Source organism: Castanea sativa, chromosome 3 (assembly GCF_040712315.1).
Source record: "Castanea sativa cultivar Marrone di Chiusa Pesio chromosome 3, ASM4071231v1".
NCBI classification, from domain to species: domain Eukaryota; kingdom Viridiplantae; phylum Streptophyta; class Magnoliopsida; order Fagales; family Fagaceae; genus Castanea; species Castanea sativa.
Genome location: NC_134015.1, coordinates 41,335,828 through 41,362,317, shown reverse-complemented (window position 1 = coordinate 41,362,317; position 26,490 = coordinate 41,335,828). Strand labels below are relative to the sequence as shown.

The window sequence follows — 26,490 nt, the reverse complement described above, 5'->3', positions numbered from 1 at the left end:
CAACATGAAGACAAATCCTTCATACAGGTAGAGTAAACTACACTAGGAAGATTATCCTTATTACAACAAAAAGACTCTTTAAAGACTAAGGAGTGTTTTATAGCAGTATGAGCTGCAGCATTGCAGTCTCTTTTGACTGAACAGAAACAAATACCAACAAAGTAAATTTTAAGACTTAAAATGCTGATACTGATATTACAGATAGACCAATCTAGAGAGACATCATTGGCAGAAAGCGCATCAAAGCACCATTTTGCATCTCCTTCAATCTGGACATGACTCCACCATTCATGGATAGCAATTTGCAATTTGCAATTTGCATTTGCTTATCATTCAACTTAAGATATTAGTTAGACACTTTTCTTACTCTTTATTTCTTTTTCTTTTTTCGTTGTTGGTTTTGAGCAAAACAAACAAAATGGCCAGGACACCCATTTTACTTTACCTATTTCTTTTTGCTAAAATGAGAGAGATATAGCACACAAAAAAAAAAAAAAACACATATTTAAAAAAGGATGGCATAAGGAGCAATGCACTGATTGGCGGTTCAAAATGCACATCCCTTCCCATAGAAACATCTACTTAGACAGCTGAGCATAAAGCGATGGACTAACTATATAAAAATTACACATTTAAACTTACAACAATGAATTAAGCAAGAATAACAAATTAGCCTCATATCACACATTCAAATATTCATAAACTAAACAAATAAGGGTTTTTTTTTTCTTTTCTTTTTTTGTGTCAAATTGAAGTAACTAGAGGAATTTCTTATTGAATATTTTCCAAGTGACGTTGTCAAGACCTAAACCATTGTGAAAGAAATTAATAAATTACCTTTAGGCGGCCAATGGAACTCATACTCGGCATGTCCAATTGCGTTCTGCATAACTCTTGAATCGTTCACACTCCATCCCCATCCAACATGCACATATGTAAACTACATGTCGAAATTGCATGCACACATCACGTTTTGAGTGATGTCACTCCTTTTATCTTTGAATGCGGCAGTCCTACTGGATGGCGCAGAAGCACTGATGTGTGTCCCAGCAATGGCCCCCACACATTTCTGTTAACAAAAGAGTAATGCTAATTATGTATAGGAATTAAAACAATAAAAGCATCGTTCATTAGCTCTGAGCATAAAGCATTGTATGGTGTATTAGGAACTGCCTAGTGTAGAAGAAATATTTCATAAATTAGAATGAATAAAATGAAGAAGATATTAAATCCATATTTCTAAAGAAAACATTGTCTTTTATATTTATAGCATTATACCAACATTTTATTGGGTAATGTGAACAAATTGGCCAATGTAGACAGTCATTGAATTAATAATAAGATTCTAGTATAATCTCATACCTCAAACCTAATGGAAAAATGCATGTACGCAGCGGAAAATAAACGGATCTACTTTATTCGTAATTGTTAACATGTACTATGTAAGTTTCAAAATATAAAATAAGAGAGTGTACCTTGGAGCGGTGAATTTCAAAACCGAAGATCAGAAGTACTTGGAAACACTTTCAATCTTCACTCAAATTCCACTAACGCCCAAGATTTGTGGTCTCTCAATCAGTTTCAAAGGGAGAATGATAAAGTGTCTCACTCTCACATACACACCACTTCACAATGATGTTTCTCTTTTTCATATATTAAAATTCTGTATGTTTCTCTCCTTATAACTGATTATCTAATTGGGCTAGCCTTTTGGGCCTTTCCAATTGGGCTTAAGTGTGTGGCTTAGAGTGGGACCAAAAAGGACCAATAAGACACTAGCTCCAATGGGCCTTGGGTTTTTCTATCAACTCTTGATAAGTCCAAAGTTACCATTAGCTATATTTAATACCACTATATAAATATAATTGCACTCTAGACCTTATTTATAAATTATATCTCAAGACTTTACTGTACATACAACCCATTTATAAAATATTCGTAATAACACAAAGTCATGAATGTAGACTGTCACTTTGTAAATTACTACATCTTATCCTTTAGTATCCGGTTTAATCTTTTAAGTTATTCATCATATATTTATGAAATCCAATCTCATAAATATATACTCTAGCAACAATTTACTAGAGTAGTTAGGTCTAACATTCTGAATAACAAACCCATTAAACTTATCTCAAGGGAATATTTTGTATCTTCGTTAAGAGACTATGAATTCCATCTTGAGAATATATGTTCCATCAATATTAAATGTGGTTGTCCAACATACTGAGGTTTTGACTGTAACTCTAGATCTCACTTTTGATATATCAAGGCAACCCACATCTTATGATCAAGTCCATTATTCTCTCAGGATTAAGAGTTCATGTAAATACAAGTCGTGAGTTTATTATTCATTTGACAGTCGTTATGAGAATAATAAATCACATACCGGTCCAGTTCAATATGTTTTAACTCTTAAAACATATCAACTAGAAATTTCCATTTTCATAATCAAGACAAATCATCTTAGTTGATATGTTATAGTCTTCGCAGATGAAATATCCAATTTCATCACTAACTACGAATTACAATTTTGAGTTTACAAAGAATTTGTGATTTATATCTTCTGTGACTTTTCATATAAATCACACACTATGCATCTCATGAATTATATGATAATGTCCCAATATTCATGTTACCTTTATTTTTAGATAATAACAAAACAACTTTATTAAACACAACATTAAGTCATACATAATGTCATAAATAATAACATACATAGCATCATACAATAGGATTTAAGGGCACTAATCTTAACAAAACCATGGATGATATTTGTTATTTTCGCGAAGTAAATGAGGAAGCTCGGCTGCATCAGTGTCAAGCTGAATGATGAGACATTTCAGTGCATGGATAGCCCGCAATGCATGCCTGAGCTACCTTTGAATGGTCTCAAGAGAATGTTGAAAGCGGTTGCAAGTTAGTCGGAAGTCAGTATTGTGTCCAACAATAAATAACGTCCTAATCGACTCCTTCACTGACACAATGCCAGTATCCTCCTCTAATAGGTGTAACCTCTTCAACTCATTACACAAGTGTTTGAAAATGTGAACGTCCATGCAAAAGATGTCATAACAAATTTGGGGATTTCCTTCTTATACTTCTTTTACGTATGACTTACTACTCAAGATACTAGTGCACCTTGGACGTTTCATGTAGTACTTTTGAACATACTCTATACAAAGTTGAACATACGTTGTGACAATCTCAAGCTTGACATCACTATCATTGTAATCTAAATCGGAGTCAGCCATGATTGAATCACACCTATGGGCAGCCAATAGGTTCACATGAGCCACTGTATATAAGTACACACACACACATATATCAATATATCTATGTACATATTTATGGATGGATCTATATATATATATTGTTGTATGTATATATATTATTGAATGTAATTATATAAATATGTATATATATTATTGCATAAGGGCATATATATATATATATATATATATATATATATATATATATATATATATATATATTTGGATGGATCTATATATATTGGTGTATGTATATATGTTATTGAATGTATGTATATAAATGTGTGTGTGTGTGTATATATAATACTGTATGTGTGTGTGTGTGTCTATATATATATGTATATATATACACATGTATGTAAGTATCTATGTACACACACACACATAATATGTGTGTGTACCAAACAAGGAGTAAAGAACACAACAGTAAGACATATGTGATATATAAATAGCTCTAGTCCAAAGCATTAGAATAATAAAAGAAGACAACATACAAACATTTGTCTAAAGCATTAAAATAATACACAATTTGACCAAAGAAATGAAATCAAAATAAGACTAATATATTCAGCCACAAAATCTCAAGTCATGACTATCTAAACGAACCACACCATCAACCACCCTACCACTATTGCAGTCCACCACCAACAAACTCAATCCAAACCCTTTTTCTATCTACCGTCATGACAAAGAAAGCGATTCTACTCTGGGGATTATGAAGTTCCGTTATGACCTCGCAGTATGTGAAATGATCTACATCTGTGTGCTAGTTGAGCAGTGTTACTGCTTGCGTAATTGACAATTGATCACCCTTCACAACAGACTCTCTTAATTGGGATATACTGTTGATGGACCTATTCAGCCTTCGGTTCCTCATATCAGTGAACCCCCAAATAGCCTCATTCATGGTTTTGAGGGAGCCTCCTTTCTTCTTTTTTTTCGCTTGAATGAGCCGGTTCGGTTGCCCGCTTTTTAGGTTGCCTTCGGCTTTGCCTTTACCCGGTGTGCGTAGCTCTTCCACGTCGTCCACACTATCAGCGTCGAAATTGACATGTACCCCCGATGATAGGAAGGCTGCATTCAACTCTCTCTCTTTGGAACTGTTTGGAGTTGGTTGGACTAATGATATTTGTAGGAGGCCCATGGCCGTGTTCGCATTGAAAAGCCTGCCCAACAACTCGTAGTGTTGCAGACCCTTTTCCAGAACTCCTTGCATCGATGGTTGGCCTATTAACAATCGTATATATGGGGTTAAACGATTTATTTATATTTGAATGAATACAAATGACTTTGGTAATTAAATTATGTTTAACAGTTGCCGCAATTGCACTAGCCCATGCGTCATCACTTCCTACAATCGTTTTTGCAATGGGGTCCCATCCCATTCACGTACGTCCTAGGAGCTGGGAGAAGATCTGGTGTCGAACTTTCAAGCTTTGATATTTTTGCCTAAGTTGTTCTTTGTTGTAATTTTTATTTACACATAAATTTAATTCACATATAATGGATGTCCAAAGTCCTGTCTTGAATTGGCCTTGGTGGCATATTCCCTCTAAGCTTCTCCTCTACTAATACATCTATGAAATGTTTCTCCACTGGGAGAGACCACAACCTTCCATCCTCAGCATCATTTATGGCATTTGCCATCTAAATTAATATTTTTATACACAAATATACTCCTCATTTGAAATTTTTCAATACAAATAATCAAACATGAACTTCCTACTCACTAAACTACCAAGCAACAGGCATATAAGAGCGAATCCAACTTAGACAATCTAAATTTTGTTATACTCACATATACTCCTCATTTGAAATTTTACAATACAAATAATCAAATATGAACTTCCTACTCACTAACTACCAAGCAGCAGGCATATAAGAGTGAATCTAAGTTAGACAATCATCATGTGCTTCATAACATTATAAGGAAAAAAGGATGAAAATGCCATAATGGAGTTAAAGGCAAAGGTTCATCTTCAAGAGTTAAAGGCAACAACAGCAACCGAAGAAAATGAGAAACAAGTATAGCAAGTACATAAGGTATCACAACCATACATTGATCTGTTATAATTGTTATATAGCAAGAGTAATAATCATAATCTTGTTTTTCTCACAATACACTGAAAAAATTGAAGTGGACATCATACGCCAAAAATAGCTTCATGAAAGAATATCCAAAACATAGATTGCTGATTATTCACAGGTTCACAGTTACACATTAAGAGCATAAGGATGTAAACACAACAACACAGAAGCCATGAAATAAAGACAAATTATATCAGAACTAGGTACAAAATGATGAGCTAGCTATGAAATTATAACAAAACAAGCAAAAAAATGATGACGAATTAAAACACATATATAAGGAATTGAAGGGAACACGGTAAAATCACAGTTTCATTACATAGATGCAGACGTACCAATAAGGGAACACGGTTAGGGGAGAAAGCACTCAAGGGTATTGATGTTCTGTATGGCACTACTGAGGTGGATGAGGATGAGGATGCAGTGTCTAATTCCATTTGAATGAAGAAGTGAGAGTAAATAAGCAACTAAAGTGGGTTAATTTGATTTGAGATGAGGTAGGTTTAGATGTGAAAGAAAATTGCTAGAAAATTTGGAGAAATTTAAAACATCTTACCTAACCAAGCCCTAGGCAACTGTGTGGCAGAAGCTTAGAGCAGAGTAGCTATAGGTGGAGTGAAATCCATACAAGACTTGGGTCTTCAATTGGGTTGGTAACGGTTGGGGATCTTTATAAGGGGCAGTTGGGCGAAGAATCCGATTTCTAAGCAAGGATTTTGACTTCTTTTGTTGATGCGTTGTGAGGGAGAGAGCTTCTACAAGAAGCCGCTGATGGGTCGGTGAGTTATGGCGCTGATGGGTTTGAGATGACTTTTGAGATCTGATTCGTTGTGACGGAGAGAGCTTAATGGAGTTTAGTGAGATGGGTCGGTGAGGAGAGTTAATGGTGCAGTTGGTGTGAGTTTTGGTGCTGGGTGAGTTTATGTGAGATGGGTTAGTAAGAGGTGCTGATGGGTGAGAGTTTAATGTTCTGCTACTGATGGGTGAGAGTTGCTGATCAATGTTGATGCTTCGCGGATTCGGCGTGTTGAAGATGTGGGTAGAGGCAGGTCTGATGAGAAGAAGAGAAGAGAGAGAAGGTTTGTCACATCAGGTGGGACCCACGGGATTTGAAAGTATCTACAGTGCTGCCACTAGAAGCATTGTTTGTTGTTTAAAAATAAGTCCCAGGTGATTTCAAAAAGCATTGTTTAAAACCCATATTTTCAACAACATTTTTCAAACAACACTGAACATAGATATCCTACCAAACACGTGTTTTTTTTTTGTTGAATACCAGTGTTCAGTGTTTAAACACCAAACACTAGTGTTTAAAATCAGTGACTAAACGGGCTCTAAGAGTAGAGACAAATAATAGAAAGATGGTTCCGTACTTTGGGAATCTTTGACAAATTTGAAATTTTTTTATAATAAATTCAATAGATTGGGGGAAAAAAATTAAACTCTAAATATTTCATTTAAAGATACTAAAAAGTGTCAACTAGTTGAGTTATAATTCTCTTAGCAATTCCACAAAATTTTGAATTGTTTACAACTTTATATTGTTAATTCAAAATATACCAAATAAGTCAATTTAAGTGACTAACAAAGAAATGGGACAATTTATGCAATTTTGGTATCTACATTTACTATTACGAGAAGGTCCACATTGCTTAAAAAAAAAATTTATTTAAGATTTAAACAAATCTTATGTGGGATCTAGGTTCAATATTAATGATTTCGATCGAAAATTTCAGGAACATAACATAAATGATACATTAAATATTCAATTAAACCACACTTAATTTTTTAAGGGTTTGGCTTACCCCAGTTTTTTTTTTAATTGGAATCTCCTTTTGTTTTAATGAGAAATTGCTACATTGTGGAGACTAAAAGGACCTAAGCAAGTATTTGGGCCTCGGGCTTAGTTGATGGGCTCTAGTTTGTTTTAGACTAAAAGCTTCTTAGAACTGTAGCTTGGCCCACGAGTTAAGAACCCGAGGATTCGTCCGAGGACGAATATCTCCTCGAACAGACCCATGGTGACCCTAGGATTCACCAAAAAGATCAAGGCAGGGTTACGTAAAAACCGTTGGTTAGAAGGGGGACTTAAGCGCCCTCCAGACGCAACGGTGTGAGGGAAATATCTTATGAAAAGGTTGCTACTTCCACATTAAAGACCCTACACCTACCTTCTTGGCCGCATTAATGGGAAAATGACCCCTGGACAGTAGAATAAAAAACTTTCTAGCTATTATATAAGGACTGGAAGAAAGTGGTGGAGGGGGATCCGTGAGTTAGTAGAAAAAGAACTAAGAACTGTAATTCTGTCATAAAAGAGAAACAATACATAAATCGTCCTCGGCTTACATCCGAGGAGGTTCCCTCGTCATATTTGTTTATTATTTGCAAAGCTTGTGGCATACTAGCCTGTTTGTCAAGTTTCCAACACCCCTAAACTAGATTTCAAATCCACACTCTACAAATCTTATTGTTTAAGGCTCATTGGGCCTGAGCCCACGTCTATCTTTGGGTCCAGGTGCAACTGTGCGCTTACATACATCATCCACTAACTAAATAAAATGTGGGGATTAAAATTTACTACCACTTGTCATTGTGTATTTAAAATAAAAGGAGACCTCTGGTTAAAAAAATACTGGAGATAAGCCAAACCTATTTTTTAATTGGTTCTAATACTAACATAAGGTCATTCCATTGTTGTTCAGAAAGTTATATAACATTCATTGAAATAAAAAAATAAAAAAAAAGGTAAGCAAGCTAACATGAAGCTTGGTTTGTTTTGAAAAAAAATATTTTTGCCATGAAAATATATTTAGTATAAACTATTTTAAGAGAAAATGATTTTTTTTCTTATCTCTTCTATATAAATGATTAATTAATGGTTTATTTAGTGGGATGGAAACAAGGAAGATGGAAAATGATTTTATTTATTTATTTATTCACATGTTAGTAATATGTTGATACAATGTGAGATGTTAAAATATTCACATCAACTTGTGTAAAAATTCTTGTTTATTTTAGTAGAAGAATTTACTTTTTTTCTTATTTTTTTTTATTTTGCACAATTACTTTTCAAAAATACCTCACATCATATTATATGATCATAGATGAAATTAGTGAGCTTACACTACATTTCATTAAAATGTTATTTCTTTATTCATTTTTTATTTCTCTCTCTCTCTCTCTCTCTCTCTCTCTCTATATATATATATATAAGTAAAAAGTATTATAAAATAGATTTACATATGAATAGTAACCATGTATATTTAAATGATTATTGTAGGAATAATCTAAATTTACATACATCGATGTTGGTAATTTTTGAGTTAAATGTGCAAAATTTACTTCTTATTTTATTATACATTGACTAGTATGAGTGCTCTTAGAGTTAGAGAGAGAGAGATAGAATGAAACATACTATTGAGAGTCGAGACCAAGGGAGTTAATCTTGTACCGGAGGTTATACCGGTTTGACTAGTGGAATGATATATTTCGGTACTGGTCAATACTGGTGTATCGTTTTGGGTTTACTGCTATTTTTTATATTTATAAATATATATTATAATAAAAATAAAAGTTTACCATAAAACATTACCTCAATTTAGAACAAATTATTCATGATTTTAGATTTTAGCATACTAAGAAAACAAACAATACTAATAAGTTAATGCAAAGAAGTTACCATTCTGCCATTACAAAAATTCAAAAATTAAAAAACTAAAAAAAAAAAACTTATTTTTGTATCAGTCGGTACAACTGGTATTTAAACCAATACGAAACGATGATGTGTCGTTATTGTTGCACGTACTGGTATGGTATATACCCGCCGGTATGGTACAATATTAACCACCTTGGTTGAGACTAAATGCTTTTTTTTTCCCCAAGTTTTATTGAGAAGGAAAATCATGAAAAACAGAAAATGTTTTACACTTATTACTATTGTTGATAATTCAAACTATTAAACATGTTTCACTAGTGCAACTAAGATTAAAGGAAAAACAATTTTCGAAGTCAATTTTAAATATAGGAACAAATGGCACTTAAAATGTGAACTTTTTGCTCAAAATATAAGGGTGATAATATGTAGCTAGGAAATCAACAAAGTGACAAAAAAAAAAAAAATACAGGCAAGCTACAACATACAGTGCATGGGCGACCCAAATTCCCATGCCTGTTTTGTTTTCCTTCTTTTTCAAAATTGTTGCGACAGCATGTGGCATGGCTGTTTAAGCCCATTTAGAAAACCAATTTAGTCTTTTGAGCGCGTCTCAAATATGACCCATCGAAGGCCTTTTATAATCGCTCATGCTTCAAGGGCCTCTTTTGCGCACTGCACATAATTTAGGATCAACTTCGAGCAAGGTTTTTAAACTTGGATCTGGCCATATGGTCCAAGCCGGTTAACCCTGAACTTCTCATAAATGTGATTCTATTAAGTCGGTCCCTAAGAACCAATCTATGTCAAAAAAGCAGGGAAACATTTGAACTGTAGTACAATTGCATAGTTCTAAGAATCGTGATCGGTTCTTATGGTTTGAACGGTTCCCTACTTCCCTTTGAATATATACACAAAAAACAAAGACATGGTGAGAAAAGAAGAATGAGTCATGATGAGAAAAGAAGAACTGTGACTTGTACAGCTACAATAAAAACAAAACAAACCATTTATGGTGAAAAAATTAAGAGTGAAAAGTGTAGTAGAAGCACCTGTAGTCTACTAGTATTGGGTTGAAGACGCAAATAAAAAAAAAAAAATCATTGAGGAAGACAAAAAATAAAACGATAAAAGTGAAGATAAAGATGAGAAGAAATTCAAAAGTGAGAAGGGTAAAAATCGAGGTGTCAAAGATTAAAAGCCGTATAGATGAGAAAATATGAAATAAAAGGGAAATGAAGTGGTGATATGAAACTGAAATGCCGAAATAGAGGCAAAGAGGGACGTGGGGGTAAGTAGGGATATTTAATGAAATGCCATGTTTCTCTTTTCCATTAATTGATATAGTTTAACACCCACAATTAAAAATTTACTTTTGTGCTACTGAAAGCTTGTACCTATTATGTGAAGTATAAGTTTATCGATTTCATTCATTTCATGGTTCAGATTACATTTTACAAATCTTAAAATTTATAGTTAAGTCATTAACATATCAATTTGTTAAGAAATATGTTTCAAAAAAAAAATTGTTAAGAAATATGGCTTCAATACTAGCCATAAATGGCTTGGGTTCAAGCATGTCATATACAATTTTGCACATTATAGCCGGTTCTATTCCAACTAGTCCAAGCCCATTTCTTTTTTAGAATCCCAAAATTCAACCCAAATAAAACAAGCCCAATTAATACAATACAAGAAACAGGCCCAAAATCAGAACCGTTGTTCCTTACTATCACTACGTGTAACCTACAGTCATCACAAAAACCACCACAATCTCAACCGTAAGAAATAATCACCACCACAAAAGCCTATTCCATCAACAAATCTCCACCGTCCATTCTCCGCGAGAGTAGAGAATCATTTCCCCACCTGCTGTAAAAAAAATCCTCCAGTTCGTATGGTTCAGTCCTTCAGACTCTGAGACTCTAAAAACTCGTTTTTGTCAAAATCACCTGAAACCACAAAACCGCATCGGAGCAGCTCATCTTCCAAGCATTTCTCGCTATGGTACGCATTTTTCACATCTCTCACTCACTCACTCACTCACGTTCTTGTTCTTCTCCATCTTCGCTTTTCCGTTTCGTTTTTGAAATCGTCGCCTTAGGGTTTCACTTTCACACTCATTTTCGCGTTTTTATATCAATATGTGGATGAATTGTTGAGTTCTATATTAATTAAACCAAGGATCATGAATTTTTTGTGTTTGTAATAGATCTGGTTTGAAAATGTTCTGTAAATTTGAGAAGATTTTAGGTTCTGTTGAAATTCCCAAATGATTAAAACTTTTAAGAGCTAGAATTATTTTTTCAATTATATTTTTTTATTCCATTGCAATGTTTCAGCTGGAAAATGCAGTAATCTAATAAGTTATAACAAGTACGACTCGAGGTTTTCTTGCTTAGAATTTGTTTGGATGAGCTTATTTTCATCTTAAAACAGAATGTACAGCTTTCCTAAGCTTCACTTTTTTCCAAAGCACGGATAAACTGATGAAAATAAGCTCATCCAAGCAGTGGTTGATCGCCCGGGTTCTAGTTAGCTCAATTGAGATGTAGGTTCGAATCCCCGCCTACATCTTTAAAAAAAAAAAAAAAAACCAAGTAGCGCCTTGGCCTGAATCACGGAGTTGAATGCCATAAATTTGAAATCCTATTGAATCTATCCAAAAAAAAAGAAAAAAGAAAGAAGTAATTGAAGGCAGTTAAATACCGGCACTACTGAAGAAGAAGAAGAAGGTAACAAGTTATAGCGCAAAGTTTTTGTTTAGGTAGACAGATATACATTCGGCCTTGTCAAATTCATTGCCAGTATTTGTAGAAATTTGTGATTCTGATATCAAGCTGCCGCTTTTGGTTAAAACCCCATTGGCTAGTTTTATTCTGAGTATTTTTTTTTAATATTAAAAAAAAGCCTTTCTTTTAGAAAATATATCTCTTTAAGCAAAAGTTTAACTAATATGACAGTATCCATCTAAATTCTAAACTAGTGGAGCCTAGGATAAATGTTAGCATAAGATGAAACACCCTAGCCCTAGAGATATGTTTCAGTCTTCCTTTCAGATCAATGTTTTGCTTTAGATGTTATTTTACCCCTAGGTGTTGGTTTTTCAATTATACTTGTATGTGTATTGGGCGTTTTGTTTTGGGTATAACTTATGTTCAGTTCCTTAGGTGCTGTGCATTAGGTTTTCCGATTAAATTCAAATGCACGGTTGCATTGACCAATAAAGCACAAACAATGTTATCTTCTCCAAGGACAGTTGAATTCAATACAGTTATGTGTTTGAAATTTAATTAGAAAATATAATATATTACAGCTATGGAACTATACATAAGTTTTACCCTTTTGATTTTTGATAAGGTAGGTAAGGATTGGTTGGTTATACTTGGTAATGGACTTAAATTGTACATAATCCATTCAACTGATCTGACTGCTTTCATTTGAATGTAATATTTGTATGTACCCTTTTGATAGGCACCCATCAAGGGTATTCTTTCTTTGCAAAGGGCAGCTTTAGCTCGGTGTCACAGTAATTCATTGGGCCTAGGCTTTAGAACATTCAGCACTCAGGGTGCAACAACAGCTGGTACTCCACCACCTCCTCCACCTCCAGAGAAAACCCATTTTGGTGGCTTGAAAGATGAAGACCGGATTTTTACCAACTTATATGGGTTGAATGACCCTTTTCTCAAAGGTGCTATGAAACGGGGTGACTGGTACAGAACGAAGGACTTAGTACTCAAGGGTGCTGATTGGATTGTTAATGAAGTCAAGAAGTCTGGCCTTCGTGGACGTGGTGGTGCTGGTTTTCCATCTGGCCTCAAGTGGTCTTTCATGCCAAAAGTATCTGATGGTCGTCCTTCCTATCTTGTTGTCAATGCTGATGAAAGTGAACCTGGGACCTGTAAAGACAGGGAAATTATGCGGCATGATCCACACAAACTATTGGAGGGTTGCCTAATGGCTGGTGTAGGGATGAGGGCTAGTGCTGCTTATATCTACATAAGAGGTGAATATGTGAATGAACGATTAAACCTTGAAAGGGCTAGAAAGGAAGCCTATGAAGCTGGATTTTTGGGCAAGAATGCATGTGGATCTGGATATGATTTTGATGTTCATATCCACTATGGTGCTGGTGCTTATATTTGCGGTGAAGAAACAGCACTTCTGGAGAGTCTTGAAGGGAAACAAGGGAAGCCAAGATTGAAGCCTCCTTTCCCGGCTAATGCAGGGTTATATGGCTGCCCTACCACTGTTACCAATGTGGAAACAGTGGCTGTTTCTCCCACAATTTTAAGGCGTGGCCCAGAGTGGTTTTCCAGTTTTGGCAGGAAGAATAATTCAGGGACAAAGTTGTTTTGCGTTTCTGGACACGTGAACAAGCCATGCACTGTTGAAGAGGAGATGAGTATACCATTGAAAGAGTTGATAGAAAGGCACTGTGGAGGTGTTAGAGGTGGATGGGACAATTTACTTGCTATAATTCCAGGTGGTTCATCTGTGCCGTTGATTCCCAAGAACATATGTGATGATGTTTTGATGGATTATGATGCTCTCAAGGCCGTCCAATCAGGATTGGGGACTGCTGCTGTGATTGTGATGGATAAATCAACTGATGTTGTGGATGCAATTGCCAGGCTTTCTTACTTCTACAAGCATGAGAGCTGTGGGCAGTGCACGCCTTGCAGGGAGGGAACAGGATGGCTTTGGATGATCATGGAAAGATTGAAAGTTGGGAATGCAAAGTTGGAAGAAATCGACATGCTTCAGGAGGTAACCAAACAGATCGAGGGGCACACAATCTGTGCATTGGGGGATGCTGCTGCTTGGCCTGTGCAGGGTCTTATTAGGCATTTTAGGCCAGAGCTTGAGAGAAGGATCCGGGGGCGTGCAGAGAGGGAGTTGCTAGAGGCTGCTGCTTAAGCACTCAGGTTGCTATTCTTTCCTCCTTTTCATGTTTCTTAGATGGAAAATAAAATAAAAACGTAAATCCCTAAATTGGTTGGTTTGGCATGAATGCTTTCTATAATGTTGAAATCTGTTTCATGTTTATTTTTTTGGAGAGAGTTTAGTATTTTGATGTCTACTTGTAGCGTGGTATAATATTTATGTAGGACCACTGATTGGTGGCCTGATCTGGAAAATTGAATTTTGTTATCTTTCTTTCACTGTCAGAAAAGAATCCATTATGATTGACCCTAACTAATCTATTGATGATCCATAGGGACCATAGCCAACCCCAAATTTTGGGACTAAGGCTTTGCTTGTTGTTGTTGTCAGAAAAGACGAGGTATATTTTAGGAAGTTTGTCAAACTTAGACGGACGGATGTTTTGGACAACACTTATATCTTCAAATTGAGAGTGATATCTGTAATACAGTTTGTTTTGCCTCTATGTAGTCAGCATGTAGAGAGGACTGTAGTGGCTGAAAGGCCTGTACTGCAGTTTACTTCTTCTCACTTAGTTGAGTTGAATATCACTTTTTTTCATTTTCAAGCAATTTTTCTGCTTCCTGGTGCAGCATAAATGAGTATAGAACATTACTTGCCCAGTGGGGCAGTGCATTCTTTCATATTGGTAAATGCTAGAATAATGTTAAATTGATAAAATTCGTAGTTTCCTAATAGCTTAAGCTTTTAGGATAGTTGGTAATTTATCATAGTATCAGAGTATGTGGTCTTGAGTTTGAATCCTGTCTCCACTTTACATTCCATTTAAAAAGTTAAAGAACCACTGTCTCTAGCTTAACTTTTGGGACAATTAGTAATTTATTAGTAAACATAAAAAAATTGTGGTTCTTTGCTCTAAATCATATGGGAATGAATACACAGGGTAACATTTTGATGTTTTTTTGAGTCGTGCATGAGTGCGTCTCATGTTATGACTCATTGCTACTGCAACAGTGGAGGAAAAGAATCTGTACTAAGGGTGAGTTTGGCATCAGCTTTAAGCTTTTATGTACAGTTTTTTAAAACCTCACTTTTTAAAATTTTTTTCAAAGTACAAGTATACTTTAGCACCCTTTTAGCAAAATTTTTTCAGTAAAAAGTTAGATAAGCTGTTCCCAAATGAACCCTAAATATGTTATTCTCTAGATACTGGATTAGCAACACTGTTGATAATGTTTAGTTAGTAAGATGTGAGGTGGATACTGACATCTGACTGACAATGGTGACCTTAAAAAAAATAAAAATTAATCTTATGCTGTTATGCATTCTCTTTGGACCATATTATAAAAAAGAAAAGAGAGACACAAAGATAGCATTGTATATAATTTGTAGTTCGACAGTCAAGGATGTTCAACATTTTCATCAAATAGATTTAGAAGTCACTAGGTGACCTTCCACCATATGGAGGTAGGATACGTTTTAGTGCCACTGAGTTCTAGCTTGACCGGCACCTCCTCCTCCTAAGGTCATGGGTTCAAGACTTATTAGGTGCGTATGTAACTTATCAATAAAAAAAAGAGAAGAAGATAGGATATTTGTTAGTCATTGTTTTCATGTGGTTGCTGTTTGAACTATGGATGAGAAATATTAACTAGTCTTGCTTTGGGCTAATGATTAATTTGTTTCTGTTGTGTGCTTTCCCTTCCTTTTTGTTCTTCTGATATGCTGATGCTATTTTGCATCTAGCAGTTTTCTTGAATATAATTTTTCTTACCTATCAAAAATTTTTTTTTTTTGTTTCTGTTGTGTAGGCATATGGCTTTAGTGGTGGATATCATCGAATAAAATGAAGACAGTGCCCCCAGATTTTGGGAGGATAGATTATTCTGGCGGTCATTTTCATATTCTGCCTGTTTTTAAGCTGTATTAAATTTGACTTCACTTACTGTCCCGGAGAAAACATGATTCGTTCTGGATGTGCTGGGAAATCATAATTCATGTTATGTGTTTCACTAAGATATTTATTTCACATTTTGATGAATTTGTTAATAATATCTGTATTTTGACTCAAAAAAATCTGTATTTTGTCTCTTATGTCATATATGTGCTGCTTCTGTTGTCTGACAACGACTCTAGAGTTGAGTTTGCTTGTTAAAAATTGAGTTTGACCTCAATAGATTAATGAAGCCTCCCAATCAATTTAGTTAGCAGTTCACCGGTAATTATGCTTTAGTTTCTTCTTGTTGTTATCTGGCTAAAGTACATTTTAAATCCCATAATTAGAAATGTTTTCAAATCGAACTTTGACTTTTTAGATGTTTCAAATGAAATCTTATATTTCAAAACATCATACTTTTATAACACGTCTATTCTGTATGGATTATTTCACCCAAAGTCACACAATGTTGTTTTGTACAAACATTTTCCATTGACATTTGATGTGAAATGAGTTTATGGTTTAAATTGAGATATTTTGAAAGTGTAGGATATTTAATTTTTATTTTGTGGGTTAAAATAGGATATTTAATTTGAAATTTGTGATAGTGTTGGTTTAATTTGAAACCACATCTAAGCTTTTTCTATTTTTGATAGATAAACCACCTCTAAGCAAATGAGGTTTACATCTCTTTCAACAAGCAACACATGCAATTGTTGCCATCTGAATGATGCATACATGACTTGAAATGAAAAACACAGAGGGTGAAAGATCCCTATCAAATACATCAACATAAACTATATGCAAAATTATTATTGCGTGAGCTAGCGCAACTGAATTGTATTCAAGATAATTATATATAAAAAAAAGAATCTTCAAACTTCGTTGTCAACAGTATTTAAGCCATGCATATCCAATAAGAACTTTTCCATTGAAACTAATAATCAGAAACCACTTTTTTTTTTCTTTTTTTTGAGAATAATCAGAAACCACTTTAGTAATGCACATCATGAGAAAAAAATAATGAAAGTGATCTATGTCAAGTTCACAGTATAGGTTCGTGCTCTAATCTTACTTTCAAGTTTCAAAATAATGATACCTTCAAAATAATGAAATTGATTTATGTCTATGCAATGCACTGCTCAATCAAGAAATCAAGATTCATATGTAAATTAAAAAAATATATTCAAAGGCATAACTTTAATTGAATTATTATAAAATAATAAAAAAACCATTTTAAGTTATATGAGTCATATGACAAATTTATATTTTGTAAGTACAAGTCTTTTCTAAAAACAAAACATTATACTTAGATTATAAAATAATTTAAAATAAATAGTGAAACTTTCTTTTAAATTTTAATATTTTGAAGCCTTGTTTAATCTTAATTTTTCAATAAAAGTAACGCATTGTTTTTCACTAAGTAATAAATGAAGCATTCCCTTAAATTCTTTTTGTTCTTTTTTTAGAAAGAAGTATTCCATTTAATTTTTTTTTGAAAGCAAGTATTCCATTTAATTGAAACAACATAATATTCACATTTAAAAAAATCATTCATACATACGTTTATTAGCTAAAAGAAGAGAGAAAGTAAAAAGAAAAAGATTTTTAAAAAATGATAGTTAGATTCTGTGCATATAATCAATTTTACTATTTAGAAAATTAATTTAATCTAATCATATACATCTAAATATAACACAACTAAAAACCCATGAATAAAAATATGAAATTTAATATTAGGAATGATTAAACTTGGAAATTTCTAAAATTTGGTGCAACTTCGGCAATTAAACCGGATAGTCACTTGGCATAACTACGGCTTCTAAATTTGGAAGTTTAAGATAAAACTCTAATTTTATTTTGGTTTAAATTTGGGAGTTTAGAATAGAGATGGAGAGATTATCCCAATAAATAATCAATTATTGAGAGCCAAATAATTTAGTCAAGAAACATTATTAATTTTCTCAACAGATGAAAAGCACTATTAATTAGGACAAAAACCAAAAACTAGTCTATGTTTACACAAAAAAATCAATTGATATATTGAATTGACATAAAGAAAAATCATCATGAATGGTTCCTAAAAGATTTGAAATACTAAAAAAATAGAAAAAAAAAAAAACCAAGGAGTTGGTGTTGGTATCCAACACAGAACCTGAAAAGGCAACCATAATAGCCAAAAATAAAAGGCATTTTTCCTAATCCCAAGCCAACACGCATTCTATTTTTTTTTTGCCTTTTGCTTTTCTTGGTCCTTCAGTTTCCATTTTATTCAAAACACTTTTCACGCCGTGACCCGTCCAAAGAAAGAAAACAACACCTCAACTCTGACATTCTCTGCATTCACAAACAAACAAACAGAAGCAGAAAATTTCCCACCCAACCCACAAGTCCACAACCCAACAACCTCTTCCTTTCATTTTAATCCTCTGCATTATTCTTCACCAACATCATCATCACTCTAAACAGTAAACTCTCTCTCTCTCTCTGGTTTACTCATTTTTACTGTACATACATTTACTCACAGAGTCACAAAACTCTGATCTTCACATTTTTCTTCTAAAGTCTTTACCTTTCTGGCTTATTTTGCTGCTACTGCATGTATTAATCTTAATGCTTTATGTTTCTGTTCTTTTATTTGGATCTGATGCAGTTTTGTGTTTGCCACTTTGCCTGGTTATTGTGACAATGATCATCTACTTTTTTTTTTTCTTTAATCTTGTTGAATATAATTGTTTGACCATTGCCCACCTTTTATTTTAAATTAAATGATTATTCTTTATTATTGTTATCTCTGATTTCATTTTCTTAGCTCTCAAGTCTTAAGGCATCTATTAGCATGTTTTATTTTATATTATTGTTTTTTGCTTTGTATATAGCTCAATGATTGTGTTGGGTCAAACCCAAGTTTGTTAATAATTTTAGATTTGAAGACCTTCCCACGTTCTCTTTTGTGTTCAAATTCTTTCTTATAATCAGAGTTCACCATTTCTCTTTTTTTAATGTTTTGGTGAATGAACTTCTTTGCAATGCATTGCATCATTCGTCGGAATTTAGTTCACAACTTGTGCTCTTTCCATGTACTTTGTGCATGTGTGTTAAAATGTGGACTTTCCCACCAGTTTTAAATGGATTTTGATTCTTCTTTATGGTTGTCTTCATTTGTGTGTGGTTTTGTAAATGTAGATGCATTGTGATTAGTCATACCGGCTAAGGGCTACACGGGCAGTTTTGGTAAAATGGTACTTGGGTTAAGATCAAAGAGTAGAAAAAGTGTGCCAATTCAGGTTGATTACCTCGTCCATGTACAGGAGGTGAAGCCATGGACCCCATCACAGTCTTTGAAATGTTCTCAGTCTGTGTTGCTTCAGTGGGAAAATGGTGATCATAATTCTGGGTCTTTTAGCTGTGGTGTTGGGGATGGGAAAATTGGAATCAGCGAGTCTTTCAGGCTTCCCATTACTTTGTGTCAGGAGGCGTCTAGAAAAGGCACAGGCCGTGAAAATTTTCAGAAGAATAGCTTAGAGTTTTGCCTATATGAACCTCGAAAGGACAAGGCAGTGAAAGGTCAACTCTTGGGCTCAGCTGTGATAAATCTTGCAGATTATGGAATTATCAAGGAGTCTTTAACCATAAGTGCTCAGGTGAACTGCAAACGGGGTTTTAAGAGCTCGGCGCAGCCAGTTCTTTATGTTAACATTCAACCTCTTAATAGAGATAGTCCCAGCTCATCATCAAAGGGCAGCTTGTCAAAGGAAGTTTCATTGGACAAGGACATAAGTGAATCATTTTCAGAATTGAGAGATAGTCCCACTCCCCCCTCATCATCAAAGGGCAGCTTGTCAAAGGAAGTTTCATTGGACAAGGACAGAAGTGAATCGTTTTTGCAATTGGCAAATGAAGGGGATGATGAGGAAGCTGAGATTGCCTCTTTTACTGATGAGGAAGATGATGATGTTTCGTCACATTCATCACAAACCATTACCTCTTCTGCTCTTGAGACTACTGGAAGTTCACTCGCAGGAGTTTCACCACTTCAAAGTGATCAGGTATTCAATGTTGTTGCTTTCTTATTATTCTCACTGAATGCATTCTCAAAAATATCTTTCCTCTATTGCATTAAACATTTGTATTGGTGTCATTGAGAAATTATATTAACTTTTTTTGGCTGCTCTGAATTGAATTGGAATCGAATTTCAGCTTTATGTGGTTCAAAATTCATGGTGTTTTTTTTTTATAAATTTTTTTTTAATAATAATTCTTAGATTAAATATTTCTGTAGTTTTGAACAAATCCCAAATTAAATGAACAGTCAAGCTGGAATAAGGTGAGTGAGCTCAAATGCCCAGGGCCCAGTCCCATGCATTAAAACGTGACAATAGTGGTTTCATTCATCTGTACGGTGTGTGGATTATGGTCTTCTTGACTAGTTTTGGATTTAGTTGGATGAATAAGTTCATACATAAATGTATGACTCTCTTCTGAATTGATGAATTCTTCAAGTTGTACTGTCTTTATGGTAATTATAACATGAATAAACATGATGTAGCTTTTATTAACTTGTGGTATGTTCTTAAGCCACTCTAGTACATAGGTCTGGAAAATATTTATGGAATTCACCCATTTGATGAGTCCAACTGGATGTATCAGTTATTCTTTTAGATGGATAATGAAAGTATTGCAAAATGTTCATAGAGAAGTGTGTAAATGATATGGTTGCAACTTGCAATTGTCCATCAGTTTAATACTTCTGAACCTGGCAAATGGAGTAATATGGACACAATTGTCTTTATTTTGTCGTAACAAACTTAGTTGTGTAATTTTGGTTAATTAAATTGCAGTACAAATCAGAATTAGCAAAGGATTGGGTTAAGGTTGCCAGTTTTGAGGACAAAGAGAAAAAGGAGCAGCAAGAAAATGGACGGGAAGAACAGACTTTAGAGGTGAAGAAATATCATTTAGAAGATGAAGTAATTGATAAATTTTCAGACGATGCTGCCCGAAAGCAAGTCAAATTTAGGAATGATACCCTTTCATTCAGCAGGAATCCACTTCGAGGTCAGGAAAGTGTCCCTACGACTAACAAATTAAGGCATGTGAAGTCTGTTCAATTCCCTTTTCACTCTTCCAATAGCAGTGTGATGTTTGGCAATAGTCAGCTCATGGAACAGGGAAACAATAATAATATTCCAGAAGCTACTAGAGCCAGGACCTATTCACCAGAAGCTACTAGTGCCAGGACCTATTCACCAAAAGCTATACGTGAAAATAAAGCAACAATAAGTAGCTTTTCTGATGGCAAAGTCGAATTAGAATCTAAAAGTGAAATCCTTGAGAAAGAGTTACGAGAAGCTGCTGCCTATTCACCAAAAGCTATCAGTGAAAATAATGCAACAATAAGTAGCTTTTCTGATGGCAAAGTCGAATTAGAATCTAAAAGTGAAATCCTTGAGGAAGAGTTACAAGAAGCTGCTGCTGTTGAGGTTGCCAGGATCTATTCAACTAGTGAAAGTAAAGAAATGACTAGTAGCTTTTCTGATGACAAAGTCGAATTAAAATCTAAAATTGAAATTCTTGAGGAAGAGTTGCGAGAAGCTGCTGCTGTTGAGGTTTCCCTTTATTCAGTGGTTGCTGAGCATGGGAGTTCTGCAATTAAGGTACATGCTCCGGCTCGGCGCCTTTCTAGGTTTTATCTTCATGCTTGTAAAGCAAGGTCCCCAGCTAAGAGGTCCAGTGCAGCTAGAACTGCTGTTTCGGGATTAGTTCTGGTTGCTAAAGCATGTGGAAATGATGTTCCAAGGTATGTAAAAGACCTCACTTTGTTGAATTTTTAAAGCATGTGCAGATGATGTTGCATTATAAGTATGGTAGATTTTAAATGATCATCTTTCCATCATATAGAACAGTGTTGGTAAAAGTGCGCTTAAGTGCGAAGCGCCAAAGCTCTAGCATTTTTGCCTCTAAAGCAAGGCACATTCAAAGAAGAGCGCTTTGAGCGTGCTTTTTTGGGCTTTTATATGTTTTTCAAAAAAAAAAACCAAAACTAAATTGTAGCCATGTGATATTAACACTATTGGTATAAACCATTGATTTGGTATATAAAATTCAATTTATCGTGCGCTGCTATACACTGCTATAAGACCCATTTTGGACTGGAATCACTCCGTAATCCACCATTAATCTTATATTGACTAATTCTTATTTTTCTTATACTAAGTAATTAAATTATTAATTAATATTAGTAATTAGTCATAGCACATTATGGCTACTGGAGATTCATGAAAGGATATTGATGGTGACGAAGTACTGATATCTAGCTGATCCAAAATATTGCAATTTTTGTGATAAAATTGCAAAAGGAGGGGCTTATATAAATGTTATATTATTATATAAAATGACTTGATTGTTGTATTGGTCATTAATAATTACTTTCAAATTTATTAATTAAAAAAAAAATTGTGTGCTTCACTTCAATTAGGCGCGTGCTTACACTTTATTCTTAGGCTCCAGAGGTCCTTGCGCTTAAGTGCACCCAGCTCTTTTACCTACACTGATATAGAAAAATGATTGTGTTTATTGTCGAAATTGAAAGTGCCAGTAAGCTTCAGCCAAGGACAGTTAACTGTCATTTAGTGATACATATTACTCATGCCAGGGTTCCTAATTCACCACAGAAAGCTTCAGGGAAATATTCATCTTCCAGGGCTTCCAAAATCATGTATTTCTTTGGGTGTTTTGTTGAATGTTTCTCCTTCTTTAAACAGGTTGACTTTCTGGTTGTCAAACTCAATTTTGTTAAGGGCAATCATCAGCCAGGCTGTTGACAAATTGCAACTTTCTGCTGGACCAAACATCAGCAGTAGAGGTGGTGGGAATGGGTTGGGTGAGAGGTCTTCCTTGAAGCTGTGTCAGTCATCTCTTCTCGTGGAAAAGAAAAATAATGCAGTGGAATATTTTGATGACTGGGAGGACCCACAAACCTTTATAGTTGCATTGGAAAATGTTGAAACTTGGATCTTCAATCGAATCACAGAGTCTGTGTGGTGGCAGGTCAAATTCTCTCTTTCTTCCTAAGGAGTTCTTTCTCATAGAAAAATTTGATACACTTTTGTTGGCTAATTTGATTCATTGTTTGGTTGTTTTCAGACTTTGACTCCACATATGCAGCCTGCTGCTGCTAAGTGCTCAGGCTCAAGGAAAACCCATGGAACAAGATATGGTATAGGTGACCAGGAGCAGGGAAACTTCTCCATAGATCTTTGGAAAAGGGCTTTTAAGGATGCTTGTGAAAGACTTTGTCCTCTTCGAGCTGGAGGGCATGAGTGTGGCTGCTTGCCTGTGCTGGCTAGATTGGTATGTTAACGCATTTAAGCTTCCTTCCTCAAATGTGTATTACAAGAAGGAGATGCTTAAATGATACATTTCTAGTTTGTTGATTGAAATTTGAAACTTCAAGTTGTGTATTTGTACACTCATGTCATATTTGAAACCATATGTGGGGAAGTATATTTCCTTAGAAAGTAGAAGTTGATGAAGCCATTCTGGTAGGTGAGGTATGCTTGATTGGATACATAAGCAATAAAAGTAATTAATTGGAGAATATTTTCTTGGTAATCTATGCAGTTGTGTTTTTTGCTTGTTTATTAGCATTATGATATCAATATGCTTAATTCTATTGGTGCTCTATTGTAATGTGGTTTACATGCAATGTGGGGTCTGAACTACATCAACACTCTAGTTCAGTGGAATTATTTTTTTTACAAACTCCTCATTAATGGAGTTCTCTTTGCACTTCTGGGCATCAAAAATAAGAATTTGGTCTTTGCTCTATCAGGCTGGAATTCAGTTTGGGATATTGTCTAATGAAGTTCAATAATAAAAGCACCTGAAGTTAAGCTTGTGTTCAGGATGTTTAAAATGGGTGCCTTCTCTAGGTGACCTTAGCATATAATTCCCTTCTGGTAACATACTGCTGATATATTTAGTGTTTACAAATTACATGTGCCACTTCATATCCCATATGATACTTGGGCATGACTATACCTCTTCCTCCTATCCCATATGATACATGTTTTTGTCTTCTCTGAATATTAAGATTAGTTTTACTATTGCAGAAATGAAGTCTGATAGAATATCTTTGCTTTTCTGTTGTGTTTCTAGGTAATGGAACAGTTGGTGGCCAGATTAGATGTGGCAATGTTCAATGCTATTCTTCGTGAATCAGCTGAAGAGATGCCAACAGATCCTGTTTCTGATCCCATTAGTGATTCTAAGGTTCTCCCTGTTCCGGCTGGAAAATCAAGCTTTGGGTCTGGTGCCCAGCTAAAAAATGCTGTGAGTATTTTTATAAAAAATTTAATATGGGCTACTTTGATATCATCATTTATCAGCTGCTTTCATTATTTTATCACGTTCTCATTCTTATTTTGTAAGACTTACAGTTCTTATCTGCTTCAGTGACAATCTTCAAAATTTGTATCCTTCCTGATGTTTTTGTGGGCCCCTAGAAATGAGATGTTTTTCAAAATGATATCTCATAAACTATTTTTCACTTGTCAGAATATGGTGTCAAAGAATTGACAGAGGTGCATTCATTAAATAGTAATAAAAAATAAAAAAAAGAATTGACAGAAGCTAAAAAACAGATATGATTGTTGACTATAAATTTTGGATACTTTAAAACCTTTTCCTGAACTTGTGGCCATTTTCACTAAAGAGAAACCTGTCAATTGAAAATTACAAATTTGATTGAATTACAGATACTTGCTCCTGGAGTATGCAAGATGAGTCCACTTTGATAACACTATTGCAACCTTTTTATTAATGGTATGCAAAGAAGCTACCTCGAAAAGAGTTTGGTCCTAGTTACACCTAACAGTGGTCTTTGATTCTTTGTGACCAATTCTATGTGGTTTTCCATCAGAGTCTTACAAGAAAATTTCCTCTCTGAAGTTTGCTTCTTTTCAACTTCAGTTGGGGATTAATTTAAATTGCTTTCTCGAGTTATGATATTTTGGATTTGTATGAACTTTCTTATTCATGATTATGTTGAAGGTATAAAAATCTGTCTTCTGGACTTCTTCAAAGGAATGAAAAAAAAAAGATATTCTCAAATTCTATCTTTATGAAGATTAGTTATGAAGATTAGCAATTCTGCATACTCTTGATTAAAGTTCTTTGCTCTCTTTTCTTTGTGCTGTCAGATAGGTAACTGGTCAAGATGGCTTACAGATTTATTTGACATTGATGACAGTGAAGGTGGAATTGAACTTGATGGTGACAAGAAAGTGGAATATGAGACATCCTTCAAGGTTTTCCATCTCCTCAATGCATTGAGTGATCTCATGATGCTTCCTTTTGAAATGCTTGCGGATAGGTCTATAAGAAAAGAGGTGAAATCCTGTAACTTCAATGATTTCAATTGATTTTTGTTACTCTGTTCTCTGATTAACTTTAACATCTGCAGGTATGCCCCTCATTGGATGCATCATTAATCAAGAGGGTTCTTTACAATTTTGTCCCGGATGAGTTTTGCCCAGACCCAATTCCAGAGGCTGTTTTTGAGGCCTTGGATTCTGAGGTTAGTCCATTTCCCACTTTGCAAATATATTCTCCCCCTCTTAATTTCTACTCTGCATTCTTCTTAAGATTGTGTAGGATTTGTTTGCTTCCCCTTCTAAATTTTGTGTGATTGGCCATCACGGTATATAGTTAACAGCAACAATCTGCATGGAACTCACTGTTTTGGCGTTGATTTAGGACCTTGAGTCTGAAGAAGATTCCTTCAAAAGCTTTCCATGCATTGCTGCTCATACAATCTATCAAGCACCTCCAGCAGCTTCACTAACAGGCATCATTGGAGAGGTCAAAAGTCAATCTACGATGAGTGGGTCATCAATGCTAAGAAAATCATACACTAGTGATGATGAGCTTGATGAGTTGGATTCACCCATCTCTTCAATTGTAATAGACAACTTCCGGATTTCTCCTACTTCAGCAAAACCCAACTTGATGCTGAAAAAAGACGGAGATCGAAAGGTTGTCAGATATCAACTTTTGCGGGAAGTATGGAGAGATGGTGAATAGCCATGTTTCTTTCCTTCTCTCATACGCAGATGTTTGTAGATATATATTGTGCTTAGACTCTGCTACTAGAAAAGGTGTTTTATCTGATCCAATCTTAAATCAAATCGGCTGAATTACACGGTACACATGTTCTATAGAGTACTTAAAAATTATGCATGAGTTAGGAGAAGCTGGTTGTCTTAGATTCTCTGGGAACTAGTTTTCTCCAACATTGAGAAGCTGAGAATTGAGGTCTCACTTTTGGTACACAACCATACGCGGTTGTATTGGAAAATGAATGGGTCTTGGATCGAGATCATTTTAAGGAGCAAAAGAGCTCAAATTTTATCCAACCACACAAATTGGCTTTTACTCAAAATCTCTCCTAATGATTCGCATTTCTCACTTCATAAAAATGGGTTCACAGCCCATATTTTTCTACTCCATTAAGAAAGTGTTTTCTTGCTTAGGATTGTGGGTTTACATTAGATATGGTGCACCCACCCTCCTTTAGATTTCTACCTCTCAATAAAAAGTTTCAGCTCTTGGTTCCCCATATGTGTCGAGTCTACACCTATTTATTGAGG

General features: G+C 34.8%; 2 protein-coding genes across 4 annotated transcripts; both read left to right on the top strand.

Moving 5' to 3' along the window:
* The first annotated feature begins 10,778 nt into the window (after nucleotides 1-10,778).
* On the top strand, nucleotides 10,779-16,029 carry LOC142627869 (NADH dehydrogenase [ubiquinone] flavoprotein 1, mitochondrial). Of its 2 annotated transcripts, XR_012842952.1 has the most exons (4): nucleotides 10,860-11,019; nucleotides 12,487-13,943; nucleotides 14,845-14,941; nucleotides 15,714-16,029. XR_012842952.1 is itself a non-coding variant. In XM_075801755.1 (3 exons), the coding sequence occupies exons 1-2, from the start codon at nucleotides 11,017-11,019 to the stop codon at nucleotides 13,933-13,935; spliced, it is 1,452 nt and encodes a 483-aa protein (XP_075657870.1). In that variant the 5' UTR covers nucleotides 10,779-11,016; the 3' UTR covers nucleotides 13,936-13,943; nucleotides 15,714-16,029. The 2 variants fall into 2 exon arrangements, 1 of the variants encoding a protein (XP_075657870.1); XM_075801755.1 differs by lacking the exon at nucleotides 14,845-14,941 and having other exon boundaries at nucleotides 10,779-11,019.
* Nucleotides 16,030-18,107: 2,078 nt separating this feature from the next.
* Nucleotides 18,108-26,047, top strand: LOC142629779 (uncharacterized). 2 transcript variants are annotated; one of them, XR_012843116.1, is made up of 9 exons: nucleotides 18,108-18,306; nucleotides 19,025-19,887; nucleotides 20,680-21,638; nucleotides 22,603-22,888; nucleotides 22,985-23,191; nucleotides 23,999-24,172; nucleotides 25,046-25,230; nucleotides 25,305-25,418; nucleotides 25,598-26,047. XR_012843116.1 is itself a non-coding variant. In XM_075803814.1 (9 exons), exons 2-9 carry the CDS (start codon nucleotides 19,078-19,080, stop codon nucleotides 25,922-25,924), a joined length of 3,066 nt encoding a protein of 1,021 aa, XP_075659929.1. In that variant the 5' UTR covers nucleotides 18,112-18,306; nucleotides 19,025-19,077; the 3' UTR covers nucleotides 25,925-26,047. The 2 variants fall into 2 exon arrangements, 1 of the variants encoding a protein (XP_075659929.1); XM_075803814.1 differs by having other exon boundaries at nucleotides 18,112-18,306; nucleotides 25,042-25,230.
* Nucleotides 26,048-26,490: the final 443 nt, after the last annotated feature.